This window comes from Quercus robur, chromosome 9, assembly GCF_932294415.1.
Source record: "Quercus robur chromosome 9, dhQueRobu3.1, whole genome shotgun sequence".
Taxonomy (NCBI): domain Eukaryota; kingdom Viridiplantae; phylum Streptophyta; class Magnoliopsida; order Fagales; family Fagaceae; genus Quercus; species Quercus robur.
The window spans coordinates 28,971,133-28,985,013 of NC_065542.1; the positions used below are offsets into that span (position 1 = coordinate 28,971,133).

General features: G+C 35.3%; 3 protein-coding genes across 3 annotated transcripts; 2 read left to right on the plus strand and 1 right to left on the minus strand.

Annotated features, from left to right (window-relative positions):
• Nucleotides 1–1,556: 1,556 nt before the first annotated feature.
• LOC126700384 (psbP domain-containing protein 4, chloroplastic) lies at nt 1,557–4,365 on the plus strand. The gene is made up of 5 exons (XM_050398505.1): nt 1,557–2,122; nt 2,915–3,018; nt 3,426–3,537; nt 3,836–4,063; nt 4,178–4,365. The coding sequence occupies exons 1-5, from the start codon at nt 1,801–1,803 to the stop codon at nt 4,240–4,242; spliced, it is 831 nt and encodes a 276-aa protein (XP_050254462.1). The 5' UTR covers nt 1,557–1,800; the 3' UTR covers nt 4,243–4,365.
• Nucleotides 4,366–4,517: 152 nt separating this feature from the next.
• LOC126700383 (pentatricopeptide repeat-containing protein At3g21470) lies at nt 4,518–6,709 on the minus strand. Its single transcript, XM_050398504.1, has one exon. It carries the CDS (start codon nt 6,598–6,600, stop codon nt 4,900–4,902), a length of 1,701 nt encoding a protein of 566 aa, XP_050254461.1. The 5' UTR covers nt 6,601–6,709; the 3' UTR covers nt 4,518–4,899.
• Nucleotides 6,710–9,087: 2,378 nt separating this feature from the next.
• Nucleotides 9,088–11,789, plus strand: LOC126700385 (pentatricopeptide repeat-containing protein At1g08070, chloroplastic-like). The gene has a single exon (XM_050398506.1). The coding sequence runs from the start codon at nt 9,208–9,210 to the stop codon at nt 11,023–11,025; it is 1,818 nt and encodes a 605-aa protein (XP_050254463.1). The 5' UTR covers nt 9,088–9,207; the 3' UTR covers nt 11,026–11,789.
• Nucleotides 11,790–13,881: the final 2,092 nt, after the last annotated feature.

Sequence of the window (13,881 nt, forward strand, 5' to 3'; positions counted from 1 at the left end):
GGTGCCACGTGTAGGTAAATGTGACACAAGATAAAAGAACTCATATTATATAGCTCAAGCAATCTACAGCCACTTTTGTTTTGCCTTTGTTTATACAGTTAATCCTGTTACTATGGTATTGAAGAAGCTTTGCCTAGCTAATTCCAAGGGTTAGTTTAATGGTTTCAAAAATCTCATTAGATCTTAAGTTTGGAAATACTCATAACCGGCATTTTAGAAACCTTTCCCAAGGAGTTCTTCCATGTACTTACTTGATCACGGGCAAAGGAGGGCGGCATGGCCCTTGGCTTCTAAAAATTTCCCTTCCCCTTACAATTTTTATAAAATTATATATATATATATATATATATATATATATATATATATATATGGCTCTCTTGAAAAATGATTTTGGCTCCCATCATGCACCTAGAAAAATTAGCCAAGTGTTCAAAAAGTTATGGACCCTGATGTTAGGGGAAAAAAGAGAGAGGAAAAATGCTTCCTAAATATTAATTAATTCTATCTATAGAATGGATCTTGTATGCATTGGATTTCTATTTAGCTCAATCCTTGATTCAAGAATGTGATATTGAGGAGCCCAACATCCACACCATTGGACAAGTATATATGTAACACATGTTATAGTATAGATGTTCAGAAGCCATTTATTTTGCATGAGGATCATTTCCACTCGAAATTGATCTATTTTTTATGGTAGAGAAGAGATGCTCAAAAGCCATTTATTTTGTATGAAGATTATTTCCATTTGAAAATGATCTATTTTTATGATTCATATTAACTTCTACAAATCTTAAACCGAATCTAGTAGCATATCATATAAGATTTTAATAATAAAACACCCTATTCTGGCAAAGTTAGAAAATAAAATTTTACCCATGAAAAAACCTTGATGCAATTCTTATTAGAGAACATTTTGTCCCTTAAAGCATTAGCATCACAATACAAAGGCACCAATTTTTTCTTAATAATTTATAATGAGGTCATAACATAGAATAATACTTGGGACACACTATTTTCTACACCCAAATTCACACACTACTTTTGTATCAACTCATGATTAGTGTATAAGTTGACACAACATACTCAATTGCCTATGGTGGACTCACATAAAGTGCTGAAATTTAGTGTCCGTTTGACAAAGATTATTTTTGTCAATTTATAATCTTTGTCAATTTATTTTACTATTCAGTTTATTTTTGCTATTATTTATAGATCTCACTATACTTTTGCTACTTTTCATAGGTACTATTGTACTATTTCAGCTAACTTTTATTTTTATCTACAATATTTTCAGTAAAAAAATTTCAATTTCAAAAAAATAAACAGTTTCTAAACTGATCTCAATAATTCACACATAAGGTGTTGATTTAAGCGTGAGATCTGTGTCCTAGGCAAAAGCTGCTACTTTATTTAATGTAATTTTCCAAAATGCAGGGTTAAAAAAAGAGAGGTTCAATGATGGGTATCCTAGAGGCCCAAAGAGAAAGGAGATCTTGATTCTTGCAGAAAGGTGATGAAATAACTTTGCCACGCGTCAGGGTAAGACAGATAATCTTTTAGCATAGAGAATCCAGATTGTGCACGGTTTTGATGCCACGTCCACACATAGCCATTAACCAAACTCCAAACACCTGAGGACCTCAACCAAGTTTCGGTTTTGCCACAAGCAGTTGCTGTTGTTAAATTTTCCTGAGACAAAAAAAGCACACCAAGTTTCTATCTTTAGCTGGAAAAATTTGGGCTCTTTGAATCAGAATACACTTGTCTTTTTACCTTTCAGTTTTGAAGAAGAAGAACATGGGAACAACCTTATTTACTAGCTGCAGCTTTTCTTGGAGATACCACCAGCAGATAATTCCTTCTAGTCATATGCTTACTCAGTGTTCACTGGAAAATGGGATTTCTACAGCAAAAGTTATTCCTGATTCAGGAGAGAGTAAAGTGGTTGATGGAGGAATTGAGAAATGGTCTGGGTTGATGAAGAGAAGATCAGTTTTGGTTTCTGGGGTTTCTTTAATCTCCTCAACATGTTTGGGTTCTCCAAGAGAAGGTTTGGCTGTGGTTAAACAAGGCCTTCTAGCTGGGAGGATACCTGGTCTGTCTGAACCAGATGAACAAGGTTGGTTTTCATATGGTTCTGTTCACTTCCATTGTAATTGCCCTGTTTTCTTTTTTTAATTGCCTAATCTAAATGATAGTAATGATAAATGATATCCACATGCAATTGAGGAAAACTTCTATGGAGAAGACATAATTGCTCCTTAGTTATGTCTTATAGTCATGAAGCAAAAAAAATATTTCTTTTTGCCTTTCTCAGCTTGGAAGAGAACCGTAATATTATTAAAAATTATATCCCCTTTCGCTTGGGAGTATCTTGACATTTTCAGTGATTAAGTTCATATATAGTAGCCTCTTTTTCTTTTTTTCTTTTTTTTAAAGAAAAATTATCTAGAACTATTTCTTTCCAATTTAGTTTTTATGATGTAAACCAAATTACAAAAAAAGCAGGAAATGATCCCTTTAACATTCTCCATCAATATCTGTAAGCCGGAGTTACTATCTGCTACATATACTTATCAGGCAACAAAAGAAAGGGGGGGGGGGGGGGGGGGGGGGGGGGGATGAAGGGACAGAACTGATAGAACTAAAAGATCAATCAACATTAATAAATGGCATCTCAAAGTTCTATCTAGTCTTGGACCATGCAAAAAATTTTACTTACCTCATAGATTTTGAACTACTTTCTGTGGTTTCCATATGGAGCCCAAAATTGTGTATAGAATGCCTCTATAATTTCATATGCTTGAAACTTCAGGAACCTTTCAAACTACTTGCCATTGTCTTTACTTATTTATTTTTGTTCTTTTTATAAGTATGGCCAAGTTAACTAGGAAAACATATGCTCAGACAGGTTGGAGGACATACCGCAGGCCAGATGAGAAGTCTGGAGGACATGGTGTTGGATGGAGTCCTATAATCCCCTACGTATTTTCTGTCCCTCAGTATTGGGAAGAGGTGATAATGTACAACTGAAACCTGAGTTTTAACTCGTTGGACTTGCATTTGAACTGCATATTCAAGTCGTTACATTTCAAAGAAATTTCCCTTTTTTTTTTTTTTTCATAGAAACAAAATGAAATATCTAATTCCATGTCTCTTTTGGAGTCCTATCATCCTATTTACTATCTCTCAGGATTGGGAACAGGTGATAATGTACAACCGAAACCTGAGTTTTAACTTTGGACTTACGTTTGAACTGCATATTCAAGTCATTACATTTCAAAGAAATTTCCTTCTGTTTTCATAGAAGCAAAATGAAATATCTAATTCCATGTCTCTTTTAACTTGGATATTCTCTATCTCACTTTTTTTTGTTGATCTTATCTTAGTTCTCTATATTTTTCATTATGTCTGTATAACAGGTTCCAGTATCAATAGCAGATCTAGGTGGGACAGAAATTGATTTGAGATTTGGTAGCTCTAAGGAAGGAAAACTATTTGTAATTGTTGCTCCTGTTCTCAGATTTAGTGATGGTGAGGATCCCTAAATTTAAGCATTCTTCATTTGAAAGAATTCCCTCGGATGCCTTTTTGCTATAAGAAATCTGATTAGTTGTGCGTCAAATCTTCATATGAACTTCTTTTTTTTTTAATAAGAATGGTGGCGAGGAAGAACCATGTAGAGAATGCTTGTGTGTGCTTGAGGAAAGCAAATCTTCATACGAACTTAGCTCTCTAGCAGCAATTTTCTTGTGTGTGTGTGTGTGTGTGCGCGTGCATTAATGAATTTTGATATTCACATATTTGTTGTGGTTGTGTATTATATGTATAGGTCTTGGTGACAATGCTAAAATTGAACTAATTGGACCTCCGGATAAAGTGATTAATGCATTTGGACCTGAAGTGATTGGTGAAAATGTAGAAGGGAAGGTTATAAGTATGAATGTAGCAGAACACTCAGGAAGAACATACTACCAGTATGAATTAGAGCCACCTCATGCTCTTATCACTGCAACTGCAGCTGGAAATCGCCTCTACTTGTTTAATGTAACAGCAAGTGGTATGGATATTTATTTTGATATGCTTCAGTATAACCAAAGGAAAAGTATTCAATAATTCCTTTTCTTTTTCTTTTTCTTTTATTTATTTGATAAAATTCTTTTTCTTTTTGTAGGTCTTCAGTGGAAGAGGCACTACAACGATTTGAAAAGGATATCCGACTCTTTTCGCGTTGTCTAATTTAATTCTCTCATTAAATGAGATAGCATAAAGATATTGTTTCTGTAGTGTAATTTACAACAATTAGAGGAAAAAAAAAATACTTCAAAAATAGTTAAAAGCAAAGAGTATTGGTGGTAGAAATTTTGGGTTCAACTTGATATCATACATCTTGGTGCATATAAAATGGCATAATGGCATAAATATATTGTTTCTATAGTGTAATTTACAACAATTACAGGAAAGAAAAAAAAAAAAAAAAAATCCGTTTCAACAATAGTTAAAAGCAAAGTGTGTTGGTGGTGGAAATTTTGGGTTCAACTTGATATCATACATTTTTGGTGCATATCAAATTCGTAAAAAGCTTTCTTGCAGTTACCTGACACGGGTTTGAAGCATCAAAGTAGGTATAGAAGGCCATCCTTCCAGCTCTGTATCAGCACCTTTGCAATTAAACTTTCTGATAATCATTAAACTTGACAGCCAGCTCCTGAATACCTCTTTGCATGGTGAGTCTTGGTTTTGGATGGGAAGGGGCAAAATATCCAATTAAACTGAAGCAGAATGTCAATCACATTAGTTCCTTCTTCCAGTGATGACAGGATCCTTTTGGAAAGTAGCATATAGTCAAAGTTAGAAACAAACATGGTTATGCAAAATCCAGTACAGATCTATGCTCTATCTAGCATCAACACGAAATGTGTTCTTAGTGCTGCCTGGCATAATCAAGCTGCACCCGGGTGTCTTTTGTAGCCCTTTGTTACCCATGACCGTTCTCATCCTTTCAGCTTTCTCCCAGCTGTCTGAAGCAGCATAAATATGTGACAGAAGAACGAAATGTGAATCAGTAGCAGTCACCATGTTCACATTTTGTGTGCTCTCTTTCACTATCTTTTCTGTCATATCCTTGTCCTGATGAATCCAACAAGCTCCCAACATAGCTGTCCAAACTGTGTCATTAGGTTTCATTGGCATTCTCTTCACCAGATCGTAAGCCTCTCTTAGTCTCCCTGCTCGCCCCAAAAGGTCAACTAAGCACCCATAGTGCCTGACACTTGCTTCCAAGCCATACTTCTCCATCTTGGAGAATATTTCTATACCTTCATTCACAAGCCCCCCATGCGCGCACGCTGAGAGAACAGAAAGAAAAGTTATATCATCAGGCCTTTTGTTTGAACTTTCCATTCTGTCAAAAAACTCAAGAGCCTCTTTGCATCGTCCATGAGTGGCAAAACCCGAGATTATAGCATTCCAACAGGTAGTGTTCCTCTCAGTCATCCTTTCAAAGACCAACCTTGCATTAATCAAATCCCCACATTTCGCATACATGTCAACCAATCCACTCAAAACAAACACATTAACCCGAATCTTCTTACGATGTATCATACAATGGATTTCTTTACCAGCATCCAACAGCCCCAACTGAGCACAAGCAGATAAAACACTCACAATAGTGACTTCATCAGGTGCAAATCCTTCAGCTTGCATTTGGCCAAATGCTCCCATAGCTTCCATACAAAAACCATTCTGAGCATACCCAGAAATCAACGAATTCCAATTCACTAAATTCCGGACAGGAATTCGATCAAAAATAGCCTTGGCCTCATTCACATCACCCTTCTTGCAGTACCCAGAAATCATCGAAGACCATGCAAAGAAATTCCGGTGTGGCATCTCCTCAAAAACTTCCCTTGCCGCCTCCATCTCCCCATTGCTGGTATACCCATCAACCATCACAGTCCAGGTAACCACATTCCTAAACTCATGAGGAACCCTGTTGAACAATTGCCTTGCAATACCAGTATCTCCACCCTTTGCAAACCCATCAATCATTTCATTCCAAGTCACTGCATTTCTTATTGACATCTTTTCAAACAAAATTGATGCAGAATTCGTATCTTTATTCCTCAAGTATTCACCAATCATGGCATTCCATGTTACAACATTTCTCTCAGGCAAATAATCAAACACTTTACGTGAATCGATGATATCACCACATTTAGAATACATACCAAGCAATGAGGTCCCAACAATCACATTGCAATCCACCCCGGTCTTTATCGTCTCGGTGTGCACAGCTTTCCCAAAACCAAGGAAAGAAAGAGAAGCACAAGCCTTGAGAATTAAAGGGACTACACCCACATAGTCAAGTCCTTTACGCCTAATATTATTGTACACAACAAGAGCTTCTCTAAGTGATCCTTGAGAGATGTGATTCCTTATGAGGTAACTCCAATTAGTGAGAATTGGTAGGGTACAATAATCAGAGCTTTGGTTAATTGTTTTTGGATTTTGATGTATGTACTGGGTTTGTGTTTGATGATAGTAGACTGGGCAGTTTGTAGTTTCTTTAGGATTTTGGGAAAAAGTTACCCTCATTTTTTAAAGTTTCATTTATTTTCCACTTCAAATCCAACTGTTTATTTAGTTTTTGGAGGAAGCTTCTTATAGCATGCAGCTCTCTCACCTCCTTATAAAGTGTGTTTTTGCTGGGTTTTTTGTTATTAAACGAGAGATTTGGGGTTCGATCTTACCCTATACCAATAAAACTAATTGACGTCTTGATCTAATGATAAGGAGCAACCATTAAAAACAGACACCACTTTTTTTTTTTTTTTTGGACAAACTCTCACCTCATTAAAAAGTGTGTTTTGGTGAGTTTTTTGTTATCGAATAAGTGATCTGGATTCGATCTTACCCTACACCAATAAAAATAATTGCTGTTTTGATCAACCATAAAAGGTTAAAAGGGGTTGTTTGGTTAGTTGAAGAGGCACCATTTTTTGTTTTCATTTTCAATTTTTAGAGGGTCCCACCACTAAAAAACTAGTTTGGTTTTAGCATTTGAATTCAGTTTTCATTTTCAGTATCCTAAAAGTTGGATTTGAATAAAAAAAATGAATACAATTTTTCATCGTTTTTGTTTTCTATGAATACAAATACAATGGCATATTCGTAAATATTGTAAAAGCACAAAGTTACTTTATTTTTTTTAGTGATATGATGCAAGTGAGAAAATTTACTTTTTTTTTTTTTTTTTTTTTTTTATAGAAAATAATGATCAAACACAGGTATAATGTATTATATACCCAAATTATATATTTAAAATAACTTATCAAACACTACCAAATGTAAAAATAAGTGCTTTTTTTTAATATATATATTTAAATTCAGGATTTGAATATAGAATAAAGAAAATGAAAACTAGATACACCTATTTTTGAAACCAAATCGGTCTTAAAAGCATTTCTAGCAATTTTTCCAAATTTTTGTACTGTTTGGAGTATGAACAGTTGTTTTTATCTTTTACTTACCTTTTTTTTTTAAATACACTTCCAACAGATTCTTTATCATTTCTCAATCTCATTTAAATATTATTTCTTCATTATTTCTTTAATCTTTCTTTATTCTTTTTTTAATATTTTCCTTATTTCTCTATTCATTCCTAACGGCTATATTTTTTAGAATCCCAACAGCTATATTTTTAAATCTCCCAACAATAATATTTTCAAAATTTATAATAGTCATATTTTCCAACAGGCTATTTTTTTTAGAGTCTCTCTCTCTCACACACACATATATATATATATTAGGAAACCATCTTTATTGCTATAGTTCCCTATATATGGGAAGTATGGAATTTGAACAAAAGAACAAAAGCTTTAATGCAATTAGTTCAACCTTCTTAGCAAGGGCACCACCTGTTTCATTGTACTAATACAAAAAGAAATTTGACATTTTAAATGGGAATTAGCAATATAGCAATAATGGAAATTGGTACAAAGCTTTAGAACTATTACAAAGCTAATGAGAATTAGCAGTATAGCAGTAATGGCATTTGAAAAGCTTAAAAACTAGTACAAAGCTAATGGGAATTAGCAATAAGGTTGAACATCACCTTGGATATACATATATGGTTCAATAGGATCACATTGTAGCAAAACAAAGTGAATAGTGCAACAAAATCATATTGCAACAAAACAAAAATGAGTGACCCAATATACATTCTTAGTTAGTAGGATCACATTGCAACAAAATAAGATTAAAGCGCTGTCTTAATCATATACAAAATAAGAGCATTGATGATGATAATAGTCTAAGAATGAGACCTTCACTTTTCAAGGATTTCTATTTGGCATTGATGAATAATCTTGCTGCACTGAAGACAACATACTTACATCCATCATCATAATATTTTTTTCTTCCTTCATCTGATTCATTCTCAATTTCTCCATTTTATTGTCCTCCTTCAGCTTTTCCATTCTCAATTTTTCCATTTCATATTCCTCTTTCGATCTTTTTATATCTAGTTCCATTTTCATTCTTGCCATTTCAAGTTTTTTTATCCTTAAGTTGAATTCGCACCATCTCATGCTCATTGCCTGCAAGACGTCCTTTCTCAATACAAGCTATTTTCATCTCACTCATTTTTCTTCTTTCTTCCATCATGACATTCAATATGTCTTCCATATGTGAAGTCGTACCTCATTTGCACTTTGGTTTCTTCAATCTTTCTTTTTCGGCCTACACCCTTTTAGTGGTCTCTCCAAGTTTACAATTGGAATCAGTGGAATATCATCATCCTCTAAACTTATTGATTCTAGATTAGAAGATGAAGATGCCTCAAATCTCATTCTTTTTTTTGGTTGCTGATTGTCAACACTAACCAACCATTTTGGTGAGTGCTTTAACAAATTCCAACAACGTTCATATTGAAATTTGGTACCCTGCAATACTTGATAGAGCTGTTTTGCCACATTAAGCTAAAAAATTAACAAATAGTTTATAATTACTATCTTGAATCAGTTGGAACAAATTAGCAAATTAACACAAATTTCTTTATAAGATGTACATTGTCTTCAACAGCCATAAACTTCGAGATAATAACATAAATGCCCTTACCAAAGTTTTTGAACTCTTCCCTCCATTAAGCAGCTAGAGCAACTGTCTTTTGAATGACCCATAAGCCTAAAAGGGCGGCTAAGAATGCTGAAACTCTTGCAGAACTGTAAAACTATCAGGGAATTGAAGCAAACCCATCTTCAAATTCTCCTGCATGGCCTCCATGAAAGCGATTTTGTGTTGCCTAAGCTCATCACTCTTGCCTCCGAACTCGTTTCCCTTGATTACGCGGTTCGCATATTTCGAAATTCTCAGTATCCCAATGTAATTTCCTACAATACTATGATTAAATGCTTTGTTGGAAAGACCCATCAAGGTGCATTGCGTGTTTATGATCAAATGAAGGCCTTGGCGATTTTGCCGAATAGTTTTACCTTCACTTTTCTTCTGAGGTGTTTTGAATCGTTTGAAGCTCTAGGAGATGGTAGAGTGATTCATGGTGATATTGTGAAGCTAGGATTTGGTTCAAGTGTTTTTGTTCAGAATACCCTTTTGGATTTCTATGCTAAATGCGGTGGGAATTTGGATTCTGCGTGTCGGGTGTTTGAGGAAATGCCTGAAAGAGACGTGGTGTCGTGGAATTCAATGATTTCTGGGTACTTGGCGCATGGAGAGGTTGAATTTGCAATTGGGTTGTTTGATTTGATGCCTGAGAGGAGTATAGTTTCGTGGAATTCTGTTGTTTCAGGGCTTTCTAAAGCTGGAAATATGGAATTGGCTCGCTCGGTCTTTGAGAGGATGCCAGAGAGAAATGAGGTTTCTTGGAATTCTATGATTTCTGGCTATGTAAGGTTGGGTGATATCAAGTCTGCACAGTGTATTTTTGATCAGATGCCAAAGAGAACTGTAGTTTCTTGGACGGCTATGATTTCTGGGTACACTATGATCGGTGATCTTGAATCTGCAAGGAACGTTTTTGATCAGATGCCATTTAAGAATGTTGTCTCTTGGAATGCTATGATTGCTGGTTATGTTCATAACCATGAGTTTGATCGAGCTCTTTATGTGTTTCATCGGATGTTAATAGATGGCAAGTGCAGGCCTGATCAGACAACTTTGCTCAGTGTACTTTCTGCGTGTTCTCACATGGGGTCTCTTGAACATGGGAAATGGATTGATTCTTATACCAAGAGAAACAATTTCGACTTGTCTATTCCTTTAGGCAATGCTTTGATAGACATGTTTGCAAAATGTGGAGATATAGAAAATGCAAAAGCAGTTTTTGATAAGATGGCTAAAACATGTGTAATTACATGGACTACAATGATTTTGGGTCTAGCTGTTAATGGTCAGTGTAAAGAAGCTCTAGCTCTCTTCGGTAGGATGCATGTAGAAGGTATTAAGCCAGATGATGTCATTTTTATTGCTGTTCTGTCTGCTTGCACTCATGGAGGGTTGGTGGAAGAAGGTGAAAGGGTATTTGACCAGATGGTGCACAAGTTTGGTATTGTACCCCGAATTGAGCATTATGGTTGCATGGTTGATCTTCTGGGTCGAGCAGGGAAGTTGGAGGAAGCAGTACGATTTATCAAAGGCATGCATTTAGAGCCAAATGCTGTCATTTGGGCCACTCTACTAGGTTCATGTAAGATTCATGGAAATGGGGACATGTTAGAGTCTGTAACCAGGAAAATTATGGAGCTGGAGCCTTCAAATCCTAACTATTTAACATTGATTTCAAATTTGAGTGCATCAATTGGACAGTGGAGAGATGCTTTAATCTCTCGGGTAGCAATGAGACAGCAAGGCATGGAAAAAGTTCCTGGTTGTAGCTCCATCCAAGTAGGGGATAAGGTCCATGAATTTCTTGCCAGAGATACAAGTCATGAGGAAAGAAAGGAAATCTATTGGGCTTTATCATGTTTAAATGGACACTTGAAAGCAGTATGTGATGGATCATGAAAAACTCCCATGGTTCATTGCCCTAATAACATGCGCCTGCTGAGATGCTATGAGGAAGTTGAGTATTTAAATTACACGTCTTGGGAAAAATTCATCATTTCTTTATTCTGTTCCTGGAGCAAAGTTTATTCAAAAAGCAGGGTCCTAATTACTTCCAAGAAAAACCTCTCTTTTATGACACAAAATGAGAAGGTACGAGAGGTTTTTGGTACATGAAATTTTGGAGGTTGAATTGAAAAACCCAGATTAAATGTCACCCAACTTGTAGAATCAGGCAAGAGAAAACTGTGGGCAGGCATGAACTTGCAAAATCAAGGTTATGGTGGCATGGTGAATAAGTATGGCCAGGGGAAGAATAAGTGTTAACCCTGACCCTTATATCATCTAAGAGATGGAATGATTTGTTACAGTGGTGGCTTCCTTCTGGCCCCTCATTGAAAATGGATAACAAACCAGAGTTGGAGTTCATTGTCTAGAATGAGATACATCAAAGCATTGGGCCATCCTAGTAAAATTCAAACATTTCCATGATTTTGAAGGTGAGAAATTCAACCTGTAGAGTTGATACTACAAAAGGAAACTGTAATTGTTGATGAAGGTATAAAGGAGAGTTTATACTTAATGGCTGGCTGCTCTAACGCTTGCAGCTTGCAAGGGGCTCCTTTCATGCCTGAAGATAACTGCAGTGAGTTAATGTGTAATTTTTGCAACTAAACATGTTAGTTTTAAACTTTCAATATACCGACACAATCTTATCATTGATCCACATCATACACTAAATAATGTTTTAATTTAATTTAATTTATTTGAATAGCTTTCTTATCTTCCCCTCCTTCTCTTCCAAAGAAGAAAACAAGAAGGAAGCTTTCTCAAATAGTAATAGTTTATAGATTACTTGTGAAGACTCATTAAGTTTTTTTTTTTTTTTGGGGGGGGGGGGGGGGGGGGGGGGGGGGGCGGGGGGGGTTGTCTGGCTTGTTTCAACCATAAATTTTGCCAGTCAACATCCTTAAGTCTAGATTAATTTGTATTGTCCACCTCGTCATCGAAATCTAATGATAAAATCAACAAATTAGTCAATTAATTGGAGTGGATATTACAAACTAATGACAACTAGGATGTTAATTTTAGAGATATAACAACTATTATATTAATTTTGAAACTAATTTTAGATGGTACGATGGGCATTACAAAGTAATCTTGTTCAGTAAAATTGAAACTTAATTTTTACACTCACAAGAGCTGTGACTTTACAAATGGCAATAAAAATTATTATGGCCTGGACGACTCATTAAACCTAAAAGAATCCTATGCAACAGGTGGAACTCAACCTACTAGTTGGTGCTAATTCTGGCTGAAGAACCATAAGCCCACATTGAATGTACTTACACAATCTAAAGGCTAAAAGCCACCTCAAGTCTCATCCTGTTTCTGGAGATCATTACCTCTGTTCTCTTAAGGATATCACAACCTTCCCAGTTGTGAATTCTGCATCTTGTCCTCCCCCCCACCCCACCCCACCTTTTTTTTTTTTTTTTTCCCAGTTTTAACATCAAAAAACAGTACTCTTCCATTTAAAAATGGTTTATTGATTACCGATCACAATTACAAAGCTGCCATGACTCTGCTTCAGATTCCAACTAAAAAACAGGAACAGTGAGATGCTTTTCTAACTTTTAGTTTTGGGTGCCCGTTTCCATTTTGATGCTTTTGAATTATAATTTCTAATTCATTCTAACCTTATTCATTGTGAGTGTTGAAACCAAAATAGTAGTCATATGACACCACTGTTCAACCAAAATTTCTTTTTTTCTTAGAAATAATAGTCTAGATTCTTGACAGACCAACAATGCTTGTCCATATATTATGTTCTGAATCAGGTTTTTTCTGTAAAGGGTAAAAAGACATAAAATTCAATAGGTGTTATTAGAAGGACACATGGAAAAAATTAACAGTTTTTGGAAACTTTCGGTGGGATATAATGATAAGTTTGTCATGTTCTGGCCTAGATGTGTATTATCAGTAGCTCCTCTGCATACTGTAACTGATGCTAAAAGATACTAAATATTATCCTTGAACAGAACATAATGATGCACTTGTAGAGGAAGTTTTACTTTAAGGTAACAGTACATAATGTTTTTGAGTGCAGAGATATTATATTAGATGTACAGCCACCATGCCGAAATTGTGGACAAAAGGAAGAACATGCACAAACAGATTGAGTTTGTTCAATGTCTTTCTGATGTCATTTCCCTTTAGTAACTAGAGGGTAACATACCAGCTCAGACCAAAGGGGTATATAAAAACTGTGGGTAGTATGTATTTCTTTGCATGAAAACCAATTTTTGCTGAAAATTAGGATTTGTTGCACCTACTAAAAATAGTCCGTTCCTGGAATAAAGCAAAATTGTAATCACCTTGTCTAATTTTTCTTTGCAAGTTATTAATAATTATCCAAGGCACTGGTCGTTTCAATCCTCCTTTTTCTTTGCAAGTTCAAATCAATAAACCAAAGTATCAAACCCAGGGCATAATTGTGAAAATGCTGCATATATATTGTGACAACAAATTGACAGGCATGAATCTAGAGAATGAAGATTAACATAGACAAAATGCTTTTGAAGTCTGCTTACTTCGGCTATGATAAAGACTATAGAGAGAGAAAGAGATGGTTACTTGTATATGATGTGATGCTCTTCTGATTACTTGTATTTGATGCCCATAAAGCAATATGTTTAACCAAACTATGTTACGGAATTTATTGAAAACATGACTTGGGAAAGGATTCCATATATGATGTAACACCTTTTTTAACCTTCCATTCCTTTTTATTATTATGGTCATTTTCATATACAA

Bases quoted from the DNA above. Each gene is read 5' to 3' on its own strand.
- LOC126700384 (XM_050398505.1), top strand. From the start codon at position 1,801: ATGGGAACAACCTTATTTACTAGCTGCAGCTTTTCTTGGAGATACCAC. The intron at 2,123-2,914 runs GTTGGTTTTCAT...ATGCTCAGACAG, and splicing joins GTCTGAACCAGATGAACAAG to GTTGGAGGACATACCGCAGG. The intron at 4,064-4,177 runs GTATGGATATTT...TTCTTTTTGTAG, and splicing joins GTTTAATGTAACAGCAAGTG to GTCTTCAGTGGAAGAGGCAC.
- LOC126700385 (XM_050398506.1), top strand. From the start codon at position 9,208: ATGCTGAAACTCTTGCAGAACTGTAAAACTATCAGGGAATTGAAGCAA.
- LOC126700383 (XM_050398504.1), bottom strand. From the start codon at position 6,600: ATGAGGGTAACTTTTTCCCAAAATCCTAAAGAAACTACAAACTGCCCA.